At 35.6% G+C, this 27452-nt stretch overlaps 2 protein-coding genes across 3 annotated transcripts; one reads left to right on the top strand and one right to left on the bottom strand.

Moving 5' to 3' along the window:
- Nucleotides 1-1721: 1721 nt before the first annotated feature.
- Nucleotides 1722-11373, bottom strand: LOC119072400 (ADP-ribosylation factor-like protein 4C). The gene is made up of 6 exons (XM_037177615.1): nt 10642-11373; nt 4644-5035; nt 3796-3915; nt 3629-3726; nt 2452-2554; nt 1722-2390 (listed from the first exon to the last, which is right to left on the bottom strand). Exons 2-6 carry the CDS (start codon nt 4698-4700, stop codon nt 2112-2114), a joined length of 657 nt encoding a protein of 218 aa, XP_037033510.1. The 5' UTR covers nt 4701-5035; nt 10642-11373; the 3' UTR covers nt 1722-2111.
- A 10295-nt stretch (nt 11374-21668) lies between these two features.
- On the top strand, nt 21669-26824 carry LOC119072387. 2 transcript variants are annotated; one of them, XM_037177595.1, is made up of 6 exons: nt 21669-21935; nt 22008-23628; nt 23684-23824; nt 23884-24053; nt 24799-25257; nt 25322-26262. In XM_037177595.1, exons 2-6 carry the CDS (start codon nt 22405-22407, stop codon nt 25479-25481), a joined length of 2154 nt encoding a protein of 717 aa, XP_037033490.1. In that variant the 5' UTR covers nt 21669-21935; nt 22008-22404; the 3' UTR covers nt 25482-26262. The 2 variants fall into 2 exon arrangements, with proteins under 2 accessions (XP_037033490.1, XP_037033499.1); XM_037177604.1 differs by having other exon boundaries at nt 21794-23628; nt 23687-23824; nt 25322-26824.
- Nucleotides 26825-27452: the final 628 nt, after the last annotated feature.

Raw genomic sequence — 27452 nt, 5'->3', positions numbered from 1 at the left:
TACAGTTGAGTCAGCACCAGCGATAATGGTACTCTTCATTCTTCATTTCCCTCAAATTGTTACCGAGAAATTGCTGAATTTTAGTTTTTGTTTGCCAAACTAGGGTCCTAACAAATGAACCATATGGACCTGACCTGTGAAGATCTTCTTGTTGGTATCTAGGGAAAAGTGAAATTTTTCGGTTAATCTGCTAACCTGTTAACCTGATTACTATATTCTAGTCAATGCCAAAATTTATAAAATCAGGCTTTTTGTCAGAACAAGTTCGAGTATTTTCAAGTCAATGCCCCGATGTACTTCCATGCAAAACAAAATTTGTTTCTGTGAGAAAAGAAAATCGCTTTTGTTGGACAGAGACTTCAGCTTATCCTTATTACAGGCCCAATCACTGCTTCACTCAGCCGACTAGAATGGCCCTAAAACATAAATTCTGCTGGGCGCAGATTCTCGTAAATTTAAGAATTCGTAACTTGACGACTCTAAATTCACGAAAATCTCCATCCTGTACATACGTCACGGAAGATTTAGGATTTTCGGACAACCATACACCGACAAGGGAAGTCGAAAGAAAAATGGACTAAACATTTTTTCGTTAAATTTCGTTCACATGATCATATGACTTTCTCGAGGACTTTCTCGAATAATCAACATCTTTGTAAATACAACCAAAATGTTCCCGTTCGATTAGTTTGTCGATTAGTTAACCGCGGTTTAACCACTACCACTCAAGTGCATGTAACTATTTCATCCATACAAAGAGGTATAGAAACATTTTTGTGTGTTATAGATGGACCAGATGAAAACAGCTGAAGCAATGTCCACGTTTGAATGACGTTGACTGTAATTTTGGTAGAGTACCATTTTCAATAATTGTACATGTAAAATGCGAAGGCTACGTTTGAATGTAGTTTGGTTGCTAGAGAGGGTATTGGTTTAACTCAAAAAAAGTTGGAAATTGCATTCGTAAAAAATGTTTGAAGATAACTTTGCAAAAATGCAGAGAAATGATAAGTACGCCTGTGGCGAGATAGAAGGAACATGTGAATGACAGTTGGCATCTAAGGGAGAGAATGTGAGAGACTTTGTACGTAGTTATCTCCCATATGAGCCAAATGGGAACATGTGAATGACAGTTGGCTCCTATGAGAGATAATGTGAGAGAATTTGTATACAGTTCTCTCATATTCTCTCTCACATGAGCCAAGTGTCATTCACATATTCCCAGTTGGCAGGCGTACCAACTTATCATTTCTCTTCAAAAATGGAAAGATTTGGTGGACATCTCTCCACTTAGCGGATCTAACTAAATAGCCTCAATACAAACAACACACTCTACGGATAATAGCGGCAGAGTCGAAATTTTGCTTGATTTTTGCAAGTGGTTCCAGGTGGTTTCGGGTGGTACCCGTGGTCCAATCGAAGAGTGATGTATGGAAGGTGCCCCTTATTTTTGATAATGAACAAGTCGTCCATACATCATTTTGTCCAAAAACTTCGAATTTAGCCGATAAAATTTTGGGTCATTTTGACTCTGCCGCTATTATCCGTAGAGAGTGTGTTGTTTGTATTGAGGCTATTTAGATCTAACGCAACACACATTTACTAAATATTTTGAAGAAAATTCGGAAAAATGAGAGAAAATTCGGAAGCATTCGAGAAAATATGGGAAAATGTTTTTCAAAAAATAGCATTCCAACCACAAATTGAAATAAAACCCAATCTCCAATGGGATGCAATATGTATTTCACATTTTCTCTTTAAACATTTTCTTTTATTGCAAAAGAACAAAAACACATTTTCAATATAATTTTGTTTTGTTTAAAAATATGACAAATGAAAACAGCGTTTAACTACAATAATCTGTAATTCATAGATTTACGTATATAACAACAAATTCAATTTTTAGTTTAATTTAATCATTTTTCTTCTTATTTTAAATAAATTTTTCCACATTTTTATTCTGTGTGTGTGTGTCTTTCGAACTTTCTTTGTTTTTTCTCTACTTTTTTTATACAAAATGATCGATAATTTCGTTTCTTCTAATGTTTCTTTAAATTTAATTTAAATTTTCTCCTTTAAATCACTGACTTGCCGCTTTAAATGCAATCGTTTTACCGTTTCTTTTTGTTTGCTTTACTTATTTTCCTCTTCTTAACGATCATATCGTAGAGAGCTTCTAAACCTTCGTGCAGACCTTCGCCGGTGATCGCACACGCCGGCTGAATGTACCATCCCTTAAAGGTTTGTGTCGGATTAGTTGACGTAGAACTAGAGCTGCTTATCGTTATTATCGGTGACAGTTCGTGCAGTCCGAGCAATTTTTCCAATTGTTTCGGTTCACGAGCACCTGGTAAATCTTGTTTGTTAGCTAATATCAGTACCGGTACACCCTGTGTGTTATGGATGATGGTTAGATTATTGAATTTCACATTTGAGTTTTATTAATTTCACCTGATTATCTGGACATTTAGCTGTGCGCATAAGTTCCATTTTAGCCTCTTCCATTCGTTCAATATCAACTGAATCGAGTACGAAGACGATTCCATCTGTACATCTGAAATGTTAAACGTATGTCACTATTGGGTCTCGCTCATGAGTAAAGACAAGGATGTATGTGACCTGTGTATAAGCTTTACTCGCGTTAAAAACCGTTTCAAAACATTTCCGTAAGAATTCGCTTTCGTTGCTCTATCAGATACCAAACATTACTCTAGAACATCACAATTAACAAAAAATATTTCTAAGTCGCGCAACGCAATCAAATGTATGCGTTACCATGCGTTTTCATGCAGACTTCGATTGCGTCGATTATGATGTCCTAAAGTATCGTTTAGTGTTAGAAAGAGAAACGAGATCGACATTCCTCTGGCCGTTCTGAAAAGGGTTTCTTTAATGCCAGTAGGGCTACTCGTAACGGATTAGGGTTGGTAGAGTGAAGGGACGGAATAAGAGTGGTTGGAGAATCACATTGGCATTCCTTGTCAAATCACAAATTAAAGACTGACTTAACGGCAATGCCTTTGCTACACTGATACGTGTTATGTGTGCGTGTCATTTTGGAGTGTATTTCCCATACAAGAAATGTGTCTGTGTGATTGTGGGCCACTAGCTGCAGCAAAGAACGGCGCACATTTCAAAAATGTCGTTTGCATAAATAGTTACAAACAAGTTGATTTGACTATACATAGTGGCATTACACAAAATGTTGTAAGTTCAAGTTCAAAAATAACTTTTCGCAGAGAGCAGTCTGTCCGGCTAATTTGGTGTTAAAATCGAAATGAAAAGTTGTTTCACCAAAGCGAATTGACTGAAATTTCGTCATAAAATAAGAACTCCACACAACCGCCCACATCATCGGTACACAACGATGGACAAAAATGGAAAGACAATCACAAGATTCTCTGATTCACAATGATCTGAAAATATCGCGTTATGTAACCACCGCAGGAGCATATGTGTTGTGAAGGTGTAGAGAATTACAGCGATTAAATGCGACACCTTACGGTTCGTATTGCGAGAAAATTCTGTGCTATACGCAAGAAAACGACAGACAGAAATCGTATTATTGACAGAGTTGTATGACTGTATAAATTGGGTCAGTATTACGTTACGAAAATTTCATTATTACCTTGTGTAACTCCTCCACAACGGTCGAAGTTTCTCCTGTCCACCGACATCCCATACCAAGAATTGTGCTCCTTTCGCCCTGCCAACTTGACCACGAACCTAACCGTTGTAATGTTACGTTGAATGTGTTAGAATTTGCATAAAATCAATAAGAAAGCAATAACCAACCTTTTCACAATTGAATCCTATCGTTGGTACTGTATTTAAGTATTGATCGAATTTAAGGCGATACAGTGCCGTCGTTTTACCAGCTGAATCAAGACCTAGCATCACGATGTGCATTGTTCCCTTTGGATTGGATGAAAATGTAAAAAAAATAATTTTGATTATAATACCCGCCATCATTTAAGTTGAAATAATCAAGACAGTGGTTTTGTATAAGACGAAAACCATACCTGGTGCACCCTTTTTACATTAATTAAACTTTTAATAAATGCATGAAAACTATTTTAGTTTAGTGAGAGATGTGTACTATATTTGAGGTTCTATACATGCTATATTGTTCTGGGCCGTACTGACTATATGGGTGGTGCGTCCGATGCGGCCTTTGGGTTTTGGTATCACAAAGGTAATTGTCATAGATTGTTTTAAATGTCAAACGATTCTTCGACGAATGATAAAGAACGATTGCTTTACGCGCTCTTAATGTAGGAGCTAGGACACAACAATTTAATTTACGTACAACAACGCGCCCAAAGTAGTGTGTTAATAGAGTTTCATTTTCTTAACGCACTAGTGTGAAAATGTGACATTCGTAAAAATTAGGATCACAATGACGTACATAGAAGCTCGTTCCTAACTTGTGCGTTAATTGCAATTTTGAGCATACGATGTTCTATCAAACCTAGATGACACGTTTGAAATTTGATATTTATGATAGGAATAGCTGATGTGCACCAAAACAGAATTCGTTTCGTCTCAAAAGCTTTCACCAGATGGATCGGATCCGACTTTCTTTTGCAATAAAATTTAGTCTGAATTTTCATCGATAAATGTCATGTTGGTTCATAAATTACCTGTGTTGATGGTAATGAGTCTAGCAGCGTACCATTCTTTCCCATCGTAGCCCCCATGCTTGTGAAATGATTTCCAAATAAAATTCGATTGGAACGAAACTGGACTGAGTTTTTAATAATTTTTTGTTTTTATTTTGTTAAAACACTAATCGTATTTCGCTGTACATGTTGTTGGCAGTTCAATTTATAAATTTGTCCCAATTTCACTTTTATTTTACACTTGCGCTACAACACACAGCATCACATATAAATACTTATACAACACAATGTACATTTAGTGGTGTAATTAATATCACATTTAATTAAATTGGTGATTGATTTCGGGTCAATATTTAATTCTATTGACAAAATTTATTTATGAGATAAATGCAGTTAACGGATTTTTGGTGGATCTGAAAGTAAATTAAGAAAAATAATTGGTTTTAGTTATATAGCGGTTGGACCGATCAATATATATGCTAATTCAAAATGCATTTTACACAACAAAAAAAAGTTCTGAATATTTTCGGTTTTATTTTGTCACCGACGAAAATATTCTGTTAAATTGTGTGTGGGTTAGAGACGGGTTAGACTATCCTATACGTACAGTTTTCAAAACGACACATCCACAACAAATAACGGAAGATTTGATAATACAAAACCAACACAATTCATTTGAATAAATGAAAATTTGGTTTTGGTCGTTTATGTGCGGAGATAAAATTGTAATAGGCAGCTTAATGATAAGAAAACAGTAAATTAATTCAGGTCAAATTTGAATTTCAACGTTTCGTTCGTTTGTATTTATCTCCAGCACTCTCTTTTTTTACGCAACACTGTCACTAATCGCCTTTATTAGCAAGTTAGAGTAATGGAGTTGGAATTATTTTTCAAAGGTTAACGTATCATCTTGATGAACTCAGCGAAATTAGCTGAAAACACACTTTCGACCTATCCTATGACATACTACATTTAGTTCTAAAACTTTATTTTTTTTTCCTTAGAAAGACCTAAATTTTTCCACATTTTTCTAGATTTTCAAAATTTCCACAAAAAAAATCCCAAATTCTCTTACATGTGGAAACATTTGGGAAGTTTTCCTAAAAATAGTCTTGGATTGAACCCAAATGCCAAATTTGGATATGAGGGCCAAGTCGTGCCTACAACTCAACTCTTAGACAGATTATACCTAGACTGGTATTTCGTACGATTAAAAGTGACCCCAATATAACATCAGTTGTTATAAGATACCTACACAGTCCGTACGATTTGATTTTTTTAAAGACAACACATACCGTCAATGGGATTTTCGCCTAGCTGACTGAATGACATTCCTAACGAACAATTACATGTAACAGAAATAGACGTTATCGGTTCTAAATCTAAGACGCAACCCAATAACCTATTCAATCATATGGCAATATTGTGGACAACAACCTGATGAAACGAATTATTTGTGTTGCTGTTGAATTTAGAGCCCACAGAGCCCACAACTCTTGCCACAACCGACCATCCAATAAATCAATTCACACTCGACATACAATCTGGCCTATTGAGTGGTTTACACGCGTTGCCGCTTTTGATAGTTCAATTCGCCCACTTAATGGGTTGTGATTTTCGCCATTTTAAGAAGAAGAAGAATGACGTTTTAGGTCTATGACGCTCAGTAAATACACAATTTGTGAAACTATGTTCCAGACATGTAGTATACGTGATCATTGAAGTGAAAAATCAAAAATAAAATGTTAACATTGGCGCTGGCGATCAGTTTTGACGGTCAAACCATGAACTTTCATCACAACCCATTAAGTGGGCAAACACATACCAATAAACATTTCGTATTTCATGTTGGGATCACATACTTTACGTATTTTTGTTCGAAATTTCCTCTCTAGGTACTATAACTCTTAGCCTCAACTTTTCAAATTTTTCAATGGTCTGACACGACAGGCTTTTCAATAAAATTTCTTTTAATATTTGGGACCAGTATATATTCATATTGTCACCAGTTATGATTTTCTACGTTGTGTGACAGCTGGTATATAGCACTAGGTCTATCCTCAAAAGTTGTAGATCAAATGTTTGTATCAGGTAGTGTAATAATTTGACATAAGTTTACACTGTGTGGCCTAATGAGGGACTCAAAAGTGTCGAGAGACGCTGGTCTACAATGGTGACTACTTTCGCGATTTGAAGCGATCAGCTCCGCTAAACGTGAAATTGTATTTCGCCCAGTTCTATTTTAGCTACACTTATTTTCAACTCCGCGTCACAGCCCAACTAACAAAATTTTCGAACCGGATGGGCTTAAGAAATTGAATAATTTCACCTTTATTCGAGTTGAGAGCACAAAAACCTTTGTATTCAACCTCTCAATGGAAGTTTCGCGCACACGATAAGTACCGAAATGCACCGTCAGCTATCACTGAGATAATCTTCACATCTTAATGTGCAATATAAGATCGTTAAACAACTTGTTAAATCAGCAGATAACTTAAAATCGATCGAGCCCACATATAGCTGGTAAATTGAAACCGAATCCATTAAAACCAAACTAACAAGGATGGATGGTTTAGTTTAGAAATTCATGCAGCCAAGTGAAAAACATACATATATACCGCCTCGAGAATTTTCCAAAGACAAAGCACAGCGTCGCTCTCAAAAGACCCATTATACGACAATTATCGTCGAAAACATTTGCATATTTAATCTTCGCATCTCTCAGACATATTTTAGATGAAGATGCTGTAGCCAACGATGTCGTATGCTCCGTTAATTTATCAATGAAGACACAACCTAAACGAATTATCATTCAAGTGCATTGTGTGTATAGTGTTAGTGTATCCTAAAAAGGAAATGGAGATAGATGGGCATTACATTGACTGTGTAATATCGATGAACGAATTACCCGTTATTAAGTTTATCAATTTTCCAAGCTGGTTCTCTCTGTGTGTGTGCGTTGAACATCTCGTTTTCATTATTTCTCAAGTGGCTAGCGGACGATCACAAGAGTAAATTATAAATTATCAATGATAATGTTGCTCAGTTTTTTTTCTTTTTATTATTTGTCTTAAGCGATCAATACACTTTCTTTTCGTTGAAAAGTAATGTAATTTCAACAAAAACAACACTCAACAAGCCCCATATTATCAGTGTATAAGCTAAGCATACAACAACTGTTGTTCATATACTTATACTGTAAATAAATATCAAGTCGCGGTGTGGATGCCCTTTTTCGTATTCTTGAATGAGTTAATCTCTCTCTTCGGATCAATTCATATTGTAAGGTGTATTTAACAGCATGTTGTTAAATCGATAAATTTTTCGTTGCTTGCAGACGAATTTCTAAAATGTTCATATTGCTGTTGTGTCTGTATAGCTATGCTGTTTTATGCTTTTTTTTATTATTTTATTATTTTCGTCGTATGTAAATGGGTATAATGATGGAACGGTAATTTTACAATACCAAAAAAAAAATCTTCTTTCCATACCTTAATCATAACATTTGTTGTGAATAAAAATGTGGATTGATCTGGCTTTGGGCTTTGTTAATTTACCGAGCTAAATATTTTGGTTTTAGAATAATATGTGTTGTGTAGATGGTACCGCAGAACCGTCAGCACACACATAGTTTTTTTTGGATTTTATTATTTTTCTTGGAAAAATCGACCGAGACGACGACGCATCGAAAATAACTTGTTTAGATTATGACAACAGAAAAATATGCTTGCACACCATTTACAGCCGAATGATCCATTTAAGAAATGTTGTCTAAAAATAATATCGATTTCACATAATTTACTGTTCTACGTATTGTATTTCAACCAGATCAGAGTCCATTATCCGCACTATTGAGATAAATGCAGTGTGTTTGTCAGCGCGGTGCCAGTAATTTTCTAACTTCTAACACGTTACGTAATTGCAATGAAGCTGATGGTATATTTGATTAGATTAAAGGTTTGGTAGGATTCCTCTTGAGAAATCCAGATCGAAGATCCTTTATTCTATACTCCATAAAGCAGACGATAAATTACAGACTTAAAGGATTGAGTTTACGTTTAAGTTGAACTATTCAAAGATTTAAGTTTGAATATTAGTACAGTAAGGCTGGGTACATGTTTCACCTACTTAACTTCTACTTAAATTTACCTGAAACCCGATTTGCCCTGAACCTGATTTGATAAATTTTTGACCTGACCTGAAGCCTGAAATATAGAAATTAGGTCGACCTGTCAGGTCAGGTTTCGGGAAGACCTGAAATTTTTACAATTTTGTAGGAACATTTCTAAAAATTGCAGTTCAAAAATTTGGGTACATTTGGGTAGTCTTTTGACCGCGGTCAACCGCAGCCACATGCTGCAACACAAGTGGATTTTTTTTAAATTAAAAATAGGTAACAGAATATCGCTATCCGAATAGATTGTGGAAATTGTTATCGTCACAACCTCAAAAATCAGCGATGGCACTGCCTTCGAGTCGGTCTTTTGAGATACGAAATTTAAAAATCAAAATAATTCGTAAGGAAATTAAATTTTCGATCTGTCCATGAAAATATTGTTCGGTGAAGTGACAGAAATGACCGATTTGCCGACAGCGTCAATCATTGAGAGTCCTGTGAAATAGTGCTCAAATTCACAATCTATAAGCATAATAGTAGTGTAGACGACTAGAAATCATTGTACATTATTTTACGGAACCATGAATGGCAATTTTTCAGTGCAAATTGTATGCCAGTCATTTTATTGGTCATAAATTCGATATATTGCACGTCTCTATAAAATGATTGAGTTGATTTTGTCTCGCCTGATTTTGGAATGTTCCCAGTATGCTACTTACTATACTTAGAACTCATTAAGACGACGAGGGAATTTTTGTGCGACTGGGCATAATATCCTCAATCATCACCTTATGGAGTCTGTCTAGATACATCGGTTACAGAAATACATTTCAATTAAAATATTATAATATAAAGGACTCACTAATACTGTGATGCTGATGAGAGATTGTGACACTCTTTGTGTCAGACAGCATGGCATCCATGTCATATAGCTGTGCATGTAATAATACAAATAATAATAGACAACCAGGTCCGATAGAAATTCGTTTCACCACGGAACCTGAGACTTTCTAAACCTATCGCCTTATTGACCCGAAATAATAACAAAACCGAAACATTGGCATAAAAACATGAGCAAAAATCATCCAAGACAAAAATCACTTCCGTCTTCAATCTATGTATGATGAAAATTCACGATAAAGTGGACTCATCATGACACGACCTGAAGCAACTTTCATCTACAACAGCCATAAGCATAGTGAGTTGTAACATACATTTTTTTTGTCTCATTTCTGCCGGAGGTCTATGAAAAATAAACCACAGAAAATATTGCTTTTCGATGGGCCAAAATTCACTCATTTCATCTCCTCCGTTCGTCGGTTTAATTTCGTTGAAATAATTTTTTTTCCCATATTTTTCTATTGTCATATTACTATTTGCTGTTGCATATGCTGGTAATGCATACCAGCAATATTTCATCTATGAATAAATAATAGCGCATAATCAGACAATATGGATAGAAGAATGGTGTTGAGTACAATACTCTCATTATACAAGTCAATTTCGAAACAGACTTCATCGACATATACAACAAGTATTGTAATAATTGTTTTCGGTATACTACTTCACTTCCATCTATATAACACAGTATATGTTGTACATAATGTACCAACGTCTGCACTTTCATTGAATTTTATCTCATCCAATTGACTTGATGATGTGAAATTAGTAAAGAAAAATTACACAAAAAAGGGATTTCATTGTTGTCTGCACGGTGAGGTGATAACAACGGAGTTGAAAAATTTGTAGAAAGAAAATTATTTTCAGGCTAGCTATATACATATATATAAGATCCATATTATATGCTCGACTCTCGACTCTATATTTATCTCGAGATTCTCGATTTTATAAATTGTAAAAACCACAAAAATTTATATTCAGCAGCCAGCAATAATTATTTACCTGGTGTGCTGTTAAACGGTTCTACTTTTTCCGTAGAATAACAGTTCAATCCGATATCGCTAATTTATTGTTATTTTATTACAAACTGTAAATATCCAGGCTGTTCATTGAGTTTTTTTCGTCTAATAATATGCTTGTCTTTATGTTTATTGACATTTCAACTCGACCAGCAAAACCAGCGAAATTGTATGGAGCACACGAAATCGAGGACACTACACCGATTTGAAGAAAAAAAAAAATCACTTTCAGCTGAATGTATTATCATTCACCACGAACTGCAACATTAAAGATTTTGCAAATGAAAATCCCATCACTAAAACACTACACACACGCGAATTTTTGGTATACAAGGTTCACATCATATTAGGTTTTTCGACTAAATGTCTTCGTTGACCTAATAATTACATGAAATATTAATTTTGACTTTTCACATTATGAAATTTCAAATCGAACACACAATATAACACACTGGATTAGCAACATAAAAATAAATTTCTCGATTTCGCGTCTCTTCGTGTGCTTTTCATAAATGTATACTGAAAATTATGCTTCGTATGATGGTTAATAATTCGTATACAGTATGTGGATTGTGTAGTTTTGATTGCGGGTAGATCTAGTTCTTTCTCGCTTTATGGCACTTTATGTCGGTAAGAACGGAACAAAAGAAAATTGATATTTACAAACCGAGCAATAAGTGTGTTGAATTCGTTTCTGTTCAAAATAAAACGAAATTGAGTGACAGTTGCGATGCATTGAACGAAAATTTCATATTCTGATACGTAAACACGTACGTAAATTGTTAAGGGGACGTTGCCCATTTTAAAAAGCATCTGATTCCACGTCGATTTTTAATGTTTGGTATTTCTTGTTATCTGTATCTGTGTTGTGGACGGTATATTTAAGGCAATTTCGCGAAAGTGCCTAAAGACAACCGTTTACAACGATGCGCATTCCACTTTTCATGTTGAGGGCCTAAATTACGAGAAAATTCGCAAGGCGTGTATATGTTATGACCGGTATCATATGCCATTTCGCGAAGAGCTGCAAGCGAGAGTTTCTAAAATCAACCGTCCAAACAAAATACGTAGACAAGTTTTCATGCAAAAGGACTTAATCACGAGAAAAATTTCGAAATATTTGATCCCAAGGTATCAAAAAGAAATAATTGTGTTCGTTGAGCAGTAGGAATTGAAATGCAAGTGATTGAATGATAGAATATGGTAGTTAGTCTATAGAGTGTTATGACGAAAGAGAAGAAGATATTTTGACAAGTACCCAAAGGCAAGTTAAAATAAACTGGTCTTCTCTCGCAAGTTATAATAACTTCGTTGAATAAAAGAAATTTTTTCAACAATTTTGGTCAAGTCAAAGCAATACAACACTTTGTCAATAATAACTAGTCCTCGGTTTTCTCGCTCTGATCACAACAGTCTATGTAAATTGTAAACAATTATATAGACTGTTATGATCAGAGCGAGAGATCCGAAGACTAATTAATTTAACTTGCCTTGGGGTACTTGTCAAAATATTGCTTTCTCTTTCAACGTGTTACGTTGAGAGCGAGAGGACCGAAGACCAGTTTATTATAAGTTGCCTTGAGGTACTTGTCAAAATATTTGTATCTCTTTCATCATAACACTCTATATAATTATAAGGATATAAGGATTCAAGGGTGTATACTGTTCGATAGGTAACGTCAATCACCGTTTTATTAGATGTGTCTTCCATATTGAGGTGAAGAAAAATATAGATCTGGTTGTGGTCTGCATTTTTCTCCATTTGACCATCCGAACACCAAAATAATCGAAAAAGGCGGAAAATTTATTCAAAAACAAAGATAAAACTCTCAGGAGATCATCTATCTTCACACCATGTATCCATTTTCTTTTTTTTTTCTTTTAATCAATTGGTTATTTCTATTTTGGAATATCTTGTCTTCATTTTGATTTATATTTTAAAAAAATAAAATTTTTGTCTTATCAGAGGTTTAAAAGTCATCGATATAGTCAATAAAATGCTTCACAATCCATGATATTTCGGCGGGTAATAGACATGTTGCATAATCGTGAAATCACATCGAACCATTTGTGAATGACATTTGATGTTAAAATAAGCATAATTTTTCACTACACCTTATCAAAATATTCTTTAGGTTTTTTTTTAAATTAATGAAGAACATTAATTTCAGAGGAAAGTATGACGTCAGACTAGTGCGGTCGTTCATATGTAATACATACACTAACACACTCGCAAAGCTGCGCTTACGTCATTAGTTGTTCGTCTATTCACGTACCAACATAAAAAAACGAAAATATTAACAAATACTTATTCGAATGTAAACAACTACTCGCAAATGAGAATGATGACGTAGACGAATTAGGAAAATTCAAATTGCTGATTTAAAATACTAATTCTTTTGAAACTCTTTAAAAACTGTCAAATCTGTTTTTTTTTTAGAATGAATTAACGGTATCTTCATTGTTTAATACAGCTATCAAAAATTAGGTATTATCACATTTTTGTTTTATGTAGGATCTGATATTTTTTGTCCCTAACATTCTGACAGTTGTTATATTGAATGAAATATTTGAATTTTTTCCCAGTCGAAATTTCTGTCGCACACATGTAACGACCAGTTTACTGGGATACAAACCAAAAAACCATTCAATATCAAGACTCTCAAATCTGTGGATCTAGAAATTGTGTAGAATCTGTTGAAAACGAAAATGTGATAATAAGTAAATTTTTTTAAGTGTAATAATAATAATAATTATTATTATTTTATCTATTCTTGTCTCTATTTCTTATTGTAAAAGTCGGAAAATCAATTTCATATTTTCGTTTTTTTATATCTCCACTTTCCCAAAAATTATCTCCGCTTAAGTATTCTTATGAACGAGGGGGCCGTACTGAAAAGAGTTGCATAGATCATTTTCATTATACGGTACTCGTCAACGTAACCCCACTAAATGTTTCGTCCAGTAGTTCTTAACCTCAATTAATTGACGTTGACTGCGTTCAATTTGCTGGCTTTTACATAAAAATCGTTCGTTCAATTCATTCGATATTTTTCGACATATCTGACAGCTGGGATCGTGTCTGACGTTTATAAGGTCATGAAAACGATCTATAGAGTTGCAATCAGAAAAAGAGTTGCAAAAGAAAAAATAAAGAGTTGCAAAAGAGTTGCTCGCAAAAAAAAAGAGTTGCAAAAGAGTTGCATGCCGAAAAAAAGAGTTGCGAAAGAGTTGCATGCAAAAATAAAGAGTTGCACACAGAAAAAAAGAGTTGCAAGAGAGTTGCACGCGGAAAAAAAGAGTTGCAAAAGAGTTGCTTGCCGAAAAAAAGAGTTGTGAAAGAGGTGCAAAAGAGTTGCACGAGGAAAAAGAGATGCAAATTCAGTGCGGTCTTCCTCACTAAAAAAAATCTTAAACGTTAAAAGATGTGGTAACATACACTTCAATCATATATTCGATAAAAATAAGGAAATAGCTCAATTGATTTTAATAGATACTTTCTAGACGATACCCAAACATTCTGAGAGTTATGATATTGAATAGTTTGTCCGAACCAATGTAGATATAGTGTGGAGGTAATGTCATGTACATTCATGGCCTTGTAAACGTCAGAAGCGATACCAGCTGTCAGACATGCCGAATGATTTGAACGAATGATTTGCACGCAGTTAACGTCAATCGATTGAGGGTAATGACAACTTACCGAAAACATAAGTGACGTTAAGTTTCTATTCCACTCAACAAAAAGTACTCCGTTAGAGAGCCGTGAGAGCCGCTAGCTGTAAAAAAAAACAAAGCAAAAATTGAAAAAATTCAATTTTGTCTCTCACACGGAATACTTTTTTGGTAAAAGGAAACTAAGCATTACGTTGACGAGGACCGATAATGAACATGATGTATATAATCGAATCAGATGTGCGGTGACACGAAAGTTCGATGCAAACACTATCTCATTCCTTCGTTAAAAAAACGAATATAAAGTCACGCCATCTCCTCACTTCGATAAAAGAAAAAAAAATGAATATAAACTGGAAACCTCTGTTTCACTTATCTTTAACTTTTGAAAGGACCCTATATTTACCATGAGTTCTACCTTAAAAACTACAACAGCGCCATAAAAAGAAAATTTGCTGACAAGTGGTGAAAACGTCAACAAGATCCATGCCCTTTTGTGAAACTTATTCCTGAATTTTCCATTTTCAAGTAAGCCGCAACCGACAGAAGGTATAGATTTTTGTTTTTACTCAATGTCGAACCAGTAAAATCAAAACACTCATACCATGATTCGATTTATTTTTGTCAGTACTGCCACCTACAATTATTACACATACTTAACGATCTCCGTAAATCTATTAAAAATACATAGTAAATAAAATTGGAGTTTATAGTGGGTAGTGGGTAAAGTACCAAGTCGCAGAGCGGATCTAAGAATTTTACGAGAGAGATAAACGAACCTTTAGTTACAGCCATAGAAAGAGACACATTTTTTGTTAAACATTTTTATTGACATATAAACAAGTTATAAGTACTAGAAATCTATTAAATAATTCATATAACTATAGGTTTAGATCATCTTCAAGATACGGTACTTTCACACCTAACCTCACTTAAGTTTCGTCAAATGTTTCGTTCATTCAATCATTTGTATGATTTTTTTTAACGTTGATGGCATTTCTTATTGTCGAAGGCATTTCAAACAGCACTGAAGATGATCTATTGTTTAACTGTAAACTACAAACTACAAATGATATAAACTTTAATACTTTAACCTCCGTACACATACGACAATAGTAGTAGTATACAGTCATATGAAAGCATTATCCTGTCGAAAGGCACTAAGAAGCTAGAAGTATATTAAGAATATTTGATAATTAGTAGTTGGCAATCATTGCCAGCATCTGATGTCGTGACACCGATGCAGACAATATCAAGCTTTACTGATAAATAAAATATTTTTGTAAAAGTAAATTTTCCATTAGACTTACTCTTTTAACTATTGTTCAGAAATTGAGTGGTTACAGTTTTGTAATTTACAACGTCTTAACAATAATAGGCTCTGCAGAGGGACTATATACTTCATAAACAATTCAAGCAAACTACCCAACTATATGTTACATTATATACAATCAGCATTAACCTAACACAAACCTACTTTCGGTATATTGTTGTAGTATATAAATAAGTACACCAAAGAAGATTGTATGTGACGTGACGCGCGTTACCCACATTTTTGAATCGGTCTTATATATAGAGTATATAAAGTCGTCTTTCGTTTGCGGTAGTCATCAAACGGGTCCCTTATTGCTAACAGCTTTACGTGGAATATATAACGCGCTTATATACAAGTCACAAGAAAATAGATATTATGTAGTAACATGGAAGGCCCTGATTTAATACTAGGTACGTTACCGTTTGTGTACATAGTCGTTATGGTGTTCGTTGGTAAAAGTTTAGTTTAGCGTCTCTAAAATGATGCTGAGTCATGGCAATTTGTGCGAATAGTCTCTATTGTATCTATATCTATAGGTTCGTGCATCAGACCACTTCCAAAATGTTTTTTCATCAAGATAATTTTTGTTTTTATCGACAAATAAATATTTATTGAATTGAAGACTAATTTTTCTACTAATGTTTTAATTGATAACACTAATTATTACTGGTTTGAAAGGTGAAGACAAACTAGAAGTTAGTGACAAGGAATAACGTCATTTTCTGATAGTAATTTGCGGATTTTTTTCCCTAGTAAATTCACCCGATAATCGGGGTACCTTCCCTTTCTTTATGCACTTTGCTCCGGACTGACATTCTACACTTTCATTGGGAATTATTTGTTAGGGAATAGATTGCCTGAAAGTTCATTCTGTTTAAAGAAAGAAACCAGGTATCCTGAAAATTTCCTGAACCGTTGCGGGTAACCGACTTTAGATCTCAGGTCAGCTTTGACCTGATTACTATATTCGTGCTTCAGGAATATTCAGTCTAAAACAAACATATGCTAAATGTTTGATTCAAAACGTAGAAAAACAAAAACATACAATTTTAAAACATACAAAGAAACAAAATAAAAATAAAAAAAACTAAGAAAAATTGGAGGCAAAATAGTTAAAACTGCGAAAAACAGAAAAAAAAAACAGAACTGAAAAAGAAACAAATAAACCGAAAAAACTTTAAAACTGAAAAACTTTTGAAATAGAAGTAGTTTTAAAAAAAACTAAAAAACGATATAAATTAATCAAGAATAGACCAGCTGAGCCTGGTGAGGTCTTCTTTCTTTTTCTAATTTTTTTTTTTTGAATCTGCCGACTACCAAAAACTTCAGTTATAATTAGACAAGCAGGAGGAATAGTTTCATATCAGTCGATATACCGCTTTTGAACAGTAAACATCTCCACCAACTTTATGTCAGTTTAGTAGTCAACTACCAATTTGGTATCCAACTACCAAATCATCGAATTAAAAGCTATCAAACAGTAATATTAGATTTCATTGGATGCTGCGGAGGTAGTTCATTACACGAGGGATCAATTTTGTGATACGAGCCTAACTCACTAGTGTGGTTTTAAGCAACAAGCTTTGGAAACGGGGTATTTTGACAAGTGTAGAGTTTGCATATCCGAGCCGAAGGCGAAGAAACAGAAGACAATGGAAACACGTGGTTGCAAAGTTCTACCGCTGCTAGCTGTTCATAGATGGACCAATAATAGTGGAGAACTCGTGAATGATGACAGCCCATTACACTCAACTGTGGATCCCCCATTTAACTTATACAACCATCGGCGTAATCATCATCGCATATGGTCGCCGAACTGTTGGTATTGTTCCATCCTCCCGGCACTAGAAATACATTTAAGTATACAATATGAAACATTACTAGATATAAGAATGAATAGTTGTGAAATTAGAAGTACCAATGTACAAGAACTATGAATGCAATGTAATAAGACTTGATGTAAAACCATACGAAATAATAATAATAGAAATATAGTTTGTGGTATCAAAACTAAAATAAGATCGCGAGTCAATGTTTCAATTTCAGTGCAATAAATACCCAACGAATATTTCATGTGATACATTTTTGCTGATAAGTAATGAAAATCTGATGGTGTGTAATGAGTTTTCATACGAATTTTCCTTCACTTGTGATGTAATGAAAAAGTACCCACATGTAACGACCACTTTCCGTGGGTGGGAACTGTACATGTAACAAGAATATTCCGGGTGTATATGCAATAAACATCTCTACCACCTCTATCAGCGTGGTCGTCAACTACCAGTTTGGTAGTCAACTACCAAAAAATCAAGCTTTAAATAGGCAAGCAGACAGAATAATTTCGACAGTCGATGCGCAGAAACCTCGATTTGCGTTCAGGAGATTGTCTGGACTAAAACATACAGAGGGATTCTTTTGAAAAACAGCCTACCGAAATCGGGCGTGTTTTCTAGTGGAACTTTTTATAGGTACCTAGAAAGGACTTCGACCCTAGAAGCCAAAACCACTCTCAAAAAAATTCTTCGATGCTTTTATGGCTGGTGAAAGGTGATCGAAAGCCGAAAATTTGGGCACTTAAACATTTCAACTTCTCATATTTCATTGCATATGCAACCAAACACCATAAGACCCTATTTGGCCCAAAGGCACATAAAATTAACTTTCAAATGATACCCCACACCACCATGTACGGCTCGTGTAACTGGAGAAATATTGGAAAGAAAAGTGCAAGTTTTCAGTTGAAAACTTCAACTGCACATATTTCAGTGTGGATTAATTTTAAAACCAATGAGTCTCTATTCGGCACAATAGTACATGTGATTACCTTTCTAATGACACCCCACACGACCATGTACGGTTCGTGTACCCGGAGAAATTTTGGTAAGAAAAGTGAAAGTTTTCGGTTTTTGATTACCTTTCACCAGTCACAAAAGCTTCGAAGAATTTTTTTGAAAGGTGTTTTGGCTTCTAGGGTCGCAGTCCTTTCTAGGTACATATAAACAAGAATAGACCGGCTGAAGCCTGGTGAGGTCTTTTTTCTTTTCTTTTTCAATTTCTGTTTACTACCAGCTTGGTATTCGTTCAACTACCACTTTGTTTGTTGACTAATTGTTGTATTGCTTTGTTTCAAATTACAATGTCTGCTATGAGCGATCGGTTACCAGATAACAAATAATAATGATTTGCCTGGTGTTGATTTGCTCGTAGTAGCATTGCAATTTACCATAGTAGTAGTCAACTACCAAATACTCGATTTATAAATAGACCAGCAGGCCGAATAATTTCATCAGTCTGTGCGCATCTCTCGAACAGTTAACATCTTTGCTGATAATTATTTTGGTAGTCCAACTACCAAAAAATACCAAATTTTCAAATCGCAATGTCTGCTATGACCGATCGGTTACCAGATAACAAATAATAATGATTTGCCTGGTGTTGATTTGATCATAGTAGCATTGCAATTTACCATAGTAGTAGTCAACTACCAAATACTCGATTTATAAATAGACCAGCAGGCCGAATAATTTCATCAGTCGGAGCGCATCTCTCGAACAGTTAAGGCCAGTTCATGGTCGCATATATCGCAAAAATGTATGCGAGTATGAACTGGCCTTAACATCTTCGCTGATAATTATTTTGGTGGTCCAACTACCAAAAAATACGAAATTTTCAAATCGCAATGTCTGCTATGAGCGATCGGTTACCAGATAACAAATAATAATGATTTGCCTGGTGTTGATTTGATCATAGTAGCATTGCAATTCTAAGTGTCGCGTATTTGGCTGTAATAGCCATAATTATAATTTGTGACACAGACACATGGACGGACGGACGGATGGATGGACGGACGGACAGATGAAGTGTCCACAATAGGTTCTTTTTTTAAGAAAAAAGGCCTAAAAAGTCCACTGGAAAATGCGTCCGATTTCGGTAGGCTGTTTTTCAAAAGAATTCCTTACATGGAAATGGAGAAACCTCGATTTGCGTTCAGCGAATAGTAAACAAATTAAATTACGTGTTGTAGTCAATGAACGTCAACACAAGGTATGATCGAATGTCAAACTGAATGTCAAACTTTGTATGTAGCGGAGGATACAGCGATTTTATATACTTAAACAAACTCACCTCTCATAGGAGGTGAGTATGTTTATATGAAATCTCCATGTCCTCCGGTTTGTATGAACAGACCATACCCTGGTTTATACTTTTGTAGTCAGCTACGAACTACCAAATTTTGGAATTGCAATGTTAACTGTGAGCTATCTGTTATTAGATAACAAATAATTATTTTTGAATGGTGTTGATTTCGTTCATAGTGGCTTTGCAATTTTGAAGGTCAATCCAGCTGGCAACTACCGAGTATCAAAACTACTACCAACCAAATTTTCGTTTATAGGAGAATGATGTTTAGAAACTAAGAAGAAATGTAATAGAGTTTTTCCATATTTCATATGGTGACATTTCTTCTGTAATGACAAATGTGAAGTTGGTTCACATGAAAATAAGCCGCAGAGAATGAAGTACTATGAAAAAAATTGCGCCTATACAGGCCAACAAACTTGTCCCATAGGAGAATGAAGTTTAGAAACTAAGTGTAAAATCTAATACAATTATCACTGAATTATTTTTTCATGAACAAACTTCACTGCTGTGACATTTCATGGGAATGAATCAATGTGAAGTTGTTTCACAAAAAAATAGTCCAGTGAGATTGAAGTACTATAAAAAAAATGTGGCGCCTCTACAGGCCAACTGACTAGGCGAATAGACAAGCAGGCAGAATAGTTGATTATTTCGAAATAGTTGCAAAGCCAATTACTGTGGTATGATGACGTTTCCCACACAACGATATTGATTACGATCCAAACTGTCTGCCTGGTCTGCCTACCTACTTTCGATAACTGTATTATTTAAAGGGAATTCTACTTTAAGAAAGGTAGAATCGCTTTACCTGCTTTATTGCCTAAAATGCTAATTTCAACGAGAATGCGGTAATGAGTATTTTCAAACGATCTGCTTTTTACCTGAATTTTGTTATGATGAGTGAGTGGAGTCATCAAATAAATTCCGACTCGAGTCGGTACTAGCCAAGCTGGTGACTATAAACTTTACGCTTATCAAAATTTTCCATTTTGCCTTGGTCAGCACAAATAGACTGACTTTCGTTTCTGAGAAGAAATTAAGACTTTCGATCGTTTAATAATTAGAAGTAGTTTGTCTGTCGTGTCTATAGTCCGTAACCGTAGAAGGAATATAAATCATATTTTTAGTCATTAAAAAGTCATTAAATGAACCAAGGTCATTACTTAAGCTTAGTTAGACTTTAGACACTATACAAATAAAGACAATAACAAAAAGGCAATAAATCCATCTTCTCTTAGTATAAACCTAGCTCAAGAGTGTCCTACACTAGTGTGAAACGAAAAAAAAAAAAATTCTCCCAACCCAAGAAATTCGATGAAACAAAACATTCGCTTAGAAGTAGTTATATATACATAGCTACATAGCTAAGTGCATATGCCATATGCCATGTTATGTATATATAATAACCATATATACCTCAATAGAGTAATAAACCACATGCTGTGCTTTTCATATTCTTCAATATTCAAAAGGCTAATGCTTATACAGTATCCATATACGCTGTACGTATACATGTATTGTGCATACTACGAAATCCAACACAAATATTGCTGTCGTCGACAATGATAGATAATTAAAAATGCGCGTAGTATTACCGACTTTACAGCAACGGTGCCGAATCGAAATGATTCCTATGCACATTGGACGTAAAGTCGTGTTTAGCGTGCTGTAGTCAACAGACGGGACCTTTTCACTGTGCATTTGATGAAAAGTAGTACTTACATGAGAGGCCCTGATTTAATAAACACTACATTGACCTTATATTCGAATCGAATATGCAAATCGAAGCGATTTTTGTGAATATAATCAATCGTTTGTGCAATAATTCATTAATAATATAAAGCTATTTTCGGAAAATAATTAAATTTTCTGTCAAAACGGTAATCTTCAGCCGGGTACTTTTCGTTGTGTAGATTTGCGTAACATTTTTTTTATGATCGAGGTCGACTGTCATTGGCTGAAACGGCAGACATTTTATATAGATATGAAAATGGAATGAGTCACAGGTGGAGAGGCAAGAAAGAATAAATAATGAGATTATATTTAGCGGGGCCCGGTTGAAGACTACACTGAACAAATCCCGTACTGAAATTTCAAAAATTAGTTAGGTACTTTCCTCTTGTGTCCGGTTTGTTGAAGTAGTAGTACGTACGAATTTTTTGTTTCATTTATATAAAAAAAATAATAAATTTTTTGTGTACATTTTTGTCTGTCAGGACGTGAACCATTTTCAACAAACTGAAACTGTAATAAACTTCAAAGCGATTTGAAATCGAGAAGTGAATAAGTAAATGTAAAGGAAATTACTCGAACGGTAACGAGTATCAATAATTATACATACACACATCAATTTTCGCATGTACCCGAAATTAATTTCAACGATTTGTAACCTTAAAAAAAAGACTACTCTGATATCAATCAGCAGGCGATGAGTGTTAATGAGGAAAAAAAGAAAAACATTTTCGTGCAACTGAAGTGAATAAGAAAAAAAATGATTTCCTCTAAAAGAAAAGTGAGTGGTCAAAATTAAAAACGGACATCAGACACGAAATATCGAAACCAAGTGACAATTTCCAAAATTTCGTAGTGTAAATTGAGTCTCATCCAAGTGAAATGTCTATTCCCAATCATAATTTCGGGTCACTACCGGGCGTTACAGTCAAAGAGGAACGTCACGATGAGGCCGAAATCAATGAAATGGCTGCAAAAATGAAAGAGACCCATCGACAGGCCACTGCCAAAGCAGCAGCTGCTCAAGTGGTGGCCGCCACCGGACGCGTTCCACCGGGAATGCCAGGAACAGCAACAAACGGCCAATCGAATATCATGAACTATTTAACACGGAAGGCGGTTCCACCGCCTCAACTGCAACAAATTGGGATAATAAATTCCCAGGATCCGAGTAAACCAAAAAACGATGCCACAACAGCTGACAGTGAAAAAAAGCCAGCGGACGAGGAGAGCCAAAAAGGTCGTTTCGGCTGGACGACATTTGGAAAGACTCACATTCCATTCATATTACGACAGGCTGAAAAATATTGTTCTGTGCGGATGGTCGAATCGAAATTGCTGAACAACTATTTGAACAGTTTACATGCGGATATCTACAGTTGTACGTGCGTTCGGAGCTATTACATTACAGAAGCTGAATCTCGTCTTTTGAATGAAATCAATCACAAGCACTGTGACTCGGCCTTCAGTCGTGAAATGTTCACATTAAAGGATTTAGTGGTAAGACTGAGCGATGCAACAAAGTTCTACCAGTTTCTGGACATCTGTTATAAGAAACTCATAATGGGCACAAACGGACCATCGGATAAATGTGGATTCATTCGGATAAACAAAGAGTCAGTTGTACCGTACACGGTACGCGATGGTGAAAAATTCGTTCCGTTGTTTTACTTCGAAGGTGAAACCGAAAATTTGAAATTGAAAGCGGAAAGCCTGTCCGGTTGGGATTTGTCGTATTTGAAATTTTGTTGCAAAGTTCAAGGCATTCGCAATGAATTGTTCGCTAGTGATTCTGTGCATGTGATAAGCTTAGTGGACATCAAAAGTTACTTTCCAACTGGAACAGAGTTCGAGGATTACTGGCCGAGTAAGGTTGTTGATCACCAACTACTGGTGTCGACGCCACGAAACAGTAATAATGCAAGACACTGGACCAAACAACCGCAGGCTCCACCGCCGAAACAAGTCATTAACACCGTTTCCAAAAATAACGTTCCTCAAGTCAGAAAACAACCTCCGGCTTATGTTGGTGGCCTTGTGCAGGGTAGAATGGCACCAAATGCAACGCTAACTGCACCACATGACATCACTGCTGCCGCCGTTCAGGTAATTTGAAATTTAATTGCAATAAAAACGGGAAAGTTGATTTGTTGTCCTTCAGCAGGCGCTAGCAAGTAATTGGGCGAATATACAGACACCAAACAGCATTCAATCGAATTTGCTGACCCAACAACAAACAGACCGTGTAATACGGCTGGCCCAACAGCAGGCCGCTCAGGCACAAGCTCAACAAGTGGCTCAGGTAATACTTGGCTATTCATTTCTTGGATCATTAACTGCAACTAATCGGGCAAATTATAGGCTCATGCTCAACAACGAGGCTATCCGAATCCAACGCGAACACAAATGCAGCACAATGTTATCGGCCGACAGCCGTATACTTCATATAACTCATTACCAATGGGTCAAATCGGGACCCAGCAACCGCAACAACCACCACCGTTAGTTCGAGCACAACCACAAAATCATATGTAAGTGTGATTGTAGCCATTGAGCCATTTTCGACTTTCAATCCACATTCCACATTTTTCGACATTTCTTTTGATGTTCTGAGTCTCGTAATTCGATATCTCTAGATCGTTATCGTTATTCATCATATCAAAATGACGTTAAAAATTATGCTATGCTTGGCAACGCGTGACATTCTGCCGACACTGTTGTGAATTTTTGCATAATTTTCAAACTTTCACCGTTCGTATTTTCGATTTGATTCTGTTAGCTTGGAAAGGAAAGCTACTCAATTTGTCAAAACAAAAATAAAAGTACAGTCAATGGTACCGTGACATCAGTTAGAACCGACTTTCATGCACCAGAGTGATCCTTTATCTAATATATCTACGAAATGAATCTATTTTAACATCCGGCTGATTTATCACGAAAAAGTTGCAATTATCGGAGAATTGCATCTTAGTCAGTTACGTCGAGTGTCAAAATCTTTCTATATTCCTATAATTTTCAATTTGGAATTAGGCTGCGTCCTCTTATTCTAGAATTGAAAATTTAGACACATATCAGGTCAAAGATTTGATCTTATCATTACAATGTGTAAACAGGATGACCACTTCCGAATTATAATAGTTTTTAGCTGGATAAGCTTGCAGCTATCTGTGCTATCTCTGAATTTGAATGAATTTATAAATTTCACCTGACTCTTCTATTCAGTTTGATTGAAAGATCCAAGTCCATGGAACTCATTCCTAATTGAAATTATTTCAGGGCGAACAATTTAAGACAACAACAACTACAGCAGCAACAACAACAACAGCAGCAGCAGCAGCAACAACAGCTTCAACAACAACACAATCTTCAGCAACAGCAGCAGTTGCAGAAGCAGTTACAGCAACAACAGCAACAACGTCATATGACAATTAATAATGATCGAGCTGTAAACCATCAAATGGCACATCTGCAACAGCTTCAGCAGTCCCAGGACGGTAGCACACGGCTGAATGTCATTCCAGAAGTGCCCGGCGGAACGGGACATGCTCCATACAAAGTCCAAAGAGTTCTAATCGATAATGTTATGGTGCCGTGCATTAACATGCATGGCAGCCATTACACAGATTATCTCATAACATTGCCAGATTTGAACGAGTACTTTTTCCCGGGTATCAGCTTAGACACCTGCAAAAGAGTCCTAGAAGTGCTTGGTGTCAAATTGTACAAAGGAAATCGGTAAGCCGTGCACATTGTTAGTGTTGTGTTGATGACACTAACTAATTTCCATTCCGCTTAACAGATTACAGTGTCAAACGCTTCGTGAAAATGGAAACCACCATTTAGATAGTAATGTTCCTCTAGTGCAAGTACGTGATGTTATGCAGTATATGCCACAATTGTCATATATGGTGCGAGCCCATTCCGAGCAACCTTCAACAAAACGTCCGCGCATCAGCTAGGAAACGGGGTTGGGGGCATCGTCTGACGAATGCTCCCTCGCACCGGCTGTTTCTATGAATATCAAACACGACGAATCAGATTTAGAACACCAAAATCGACCCAATCCATGGTATCCGCAAAGTTTAACCTCCAGTGCAATAGCAATTGCCAACCAACAAGAACGAAACTATTTACAACCGTTCCCGTCGCCAACCATACCCAAAGACAGCAAAGCGTCCCTATCATCGTCGTGTCGATATTCGCAAGAAAAACCAACCAGCGAACCGTTTGTTAAATTCGCTAGCACCAATCCAGAAACAGCCCGTCAACAAACAACACCATTTTCCATTATGGATCCGGTCTCGATCAGTCCACACCAAGTGCAATCACATCCCATACAAACGAACAACGGAATATTCGGTACCCATTTCAATCCGCTCGGCTACCATATGCCCTTACATCAAGCGCTGAATTTTGATAGTCAGGCCAGAAGTAGTGCATTACCATCGCCAACCATTTACCCACCTACTCCGCCACCGTCTGCTTCGTGGATTCATCCATGGTTTATCGGCGATAGTTTTTAAAACACGAAATTCACACTTTACCAAGTTAGTAAAAAAGAAAAGAAAAACTTTTTCAGAAAATTAAAAGAAATGTTTTGCGCATCCTTGAGAACTAACCAAATGATAAAATTAACAAAACAAAAAATATTTTACGTTCATTGTGAATGGAACGTATGTGCATCAAATACTTAAAAGTATTAAACATATGTAATGAAATTGACTGATAAAATTATCAAAAGAAAATCGCAAGACAAACAAAAAGTTGTTTAGTTAACTCAGCGTGTTGAGCCCGTCGATCCCGATCGATTGGATTGATAGAAGTGTTTTGTTTTAATGTTAAGTAAAAACAACTCCGAAACGGTGTCATTGAGCTTTGCCTTGCGGAAGGATTAGTTCACTTTTTTTGTTCCTAAAATAAAAACAACTCGTCGTACTATACAATTATAAAAGCGGCCCATGTATAAAAAGAAATCATTTAATTTATTAATTTATTTATCTGTCACGCTAAAAAGACAAAAAAAAATGTTAGAACGGTCGTTTTGCAGAGCCACGTAATCATATTTTTTGTAACGAATCAGGACTAGATTCTGTATGGAAGGTAACACATCAGCGCCTCACTTACAGTAAATTTTCATTGTTACTTTCCTTAATGCGAGCCCCCAATTCCCTTAATAATTAGCGACAAATTACGAATAATTTTTTTTTGTTTTATTTTTATACTACGAGTAAAATTTAGACACATTTAATATACGAACAAGTATGTGATCGTTAAGTTTAATTAAATAAATTAATTAAAAAGAGAAAAGAGAAAACTTAAATGTTTAGTTAAGAACAACAAATATAAATTAATTTGCAAATGAGAGAGAAACAGAGAGAGAGAGAGAGAAATTAAATTTGGCAGTTGTAAATCTACCTTAACACGAAATTGTTTTTTATTCTGCGATTCGTTTCATCGAGGAAAAAGAACGACAACGGGATCATCTACACCGCACAAACTTCTTTATTAGAGTGTGACGCATCGACTTCGGACTATTTAGGAGGGAAATTGTCAAAAAGTTACAAAATTTGTTTGAAAATCGTTCAGCAGGAAACTACATAAGTTGGAGAGGACTTATACCAAATTATAAGAAAAATACCCATTTCTTCTCATATACAGGGAAGTAGCTCGTAGCGGTTCAAATGAGTTACAACACTTAGGGCGATGACCGATTGCACAGGTCGGGCCTGTCGACAACAGATTTTGAAATTTTTTGTTTTGAACGACGGTCACCCGATGTGGGTTAGGGTCACATTCATGGGCCAATTATTCATTTCAAATTACATGTCCACAGACAACTACACCGATTTTAAAAATTGAGATGGGAGTATTTTTATATAGACGATTTTCCTTTTAATTTTTACACGATTTTCAAATTTCTTTGCTTTAGT

This window comes from Bradysia coprophila, chromosome II (genome assembly GCF_014529535.1).
Source record: "Bradysia coprophila strain Holo2 chromosome II, BU_Bcop_v1, whole genome shotgun sequence".
NCBI lineage: Eukaryota > Metazoa > Arthropoda > Insecta > Diptera > Sciaridae > Bradysia > Bradysia coprophila.
Note: the sequence above shows the minus strand (reverse complement) of the source record. Positions and strands in the feature narration are given on the sequence as shown.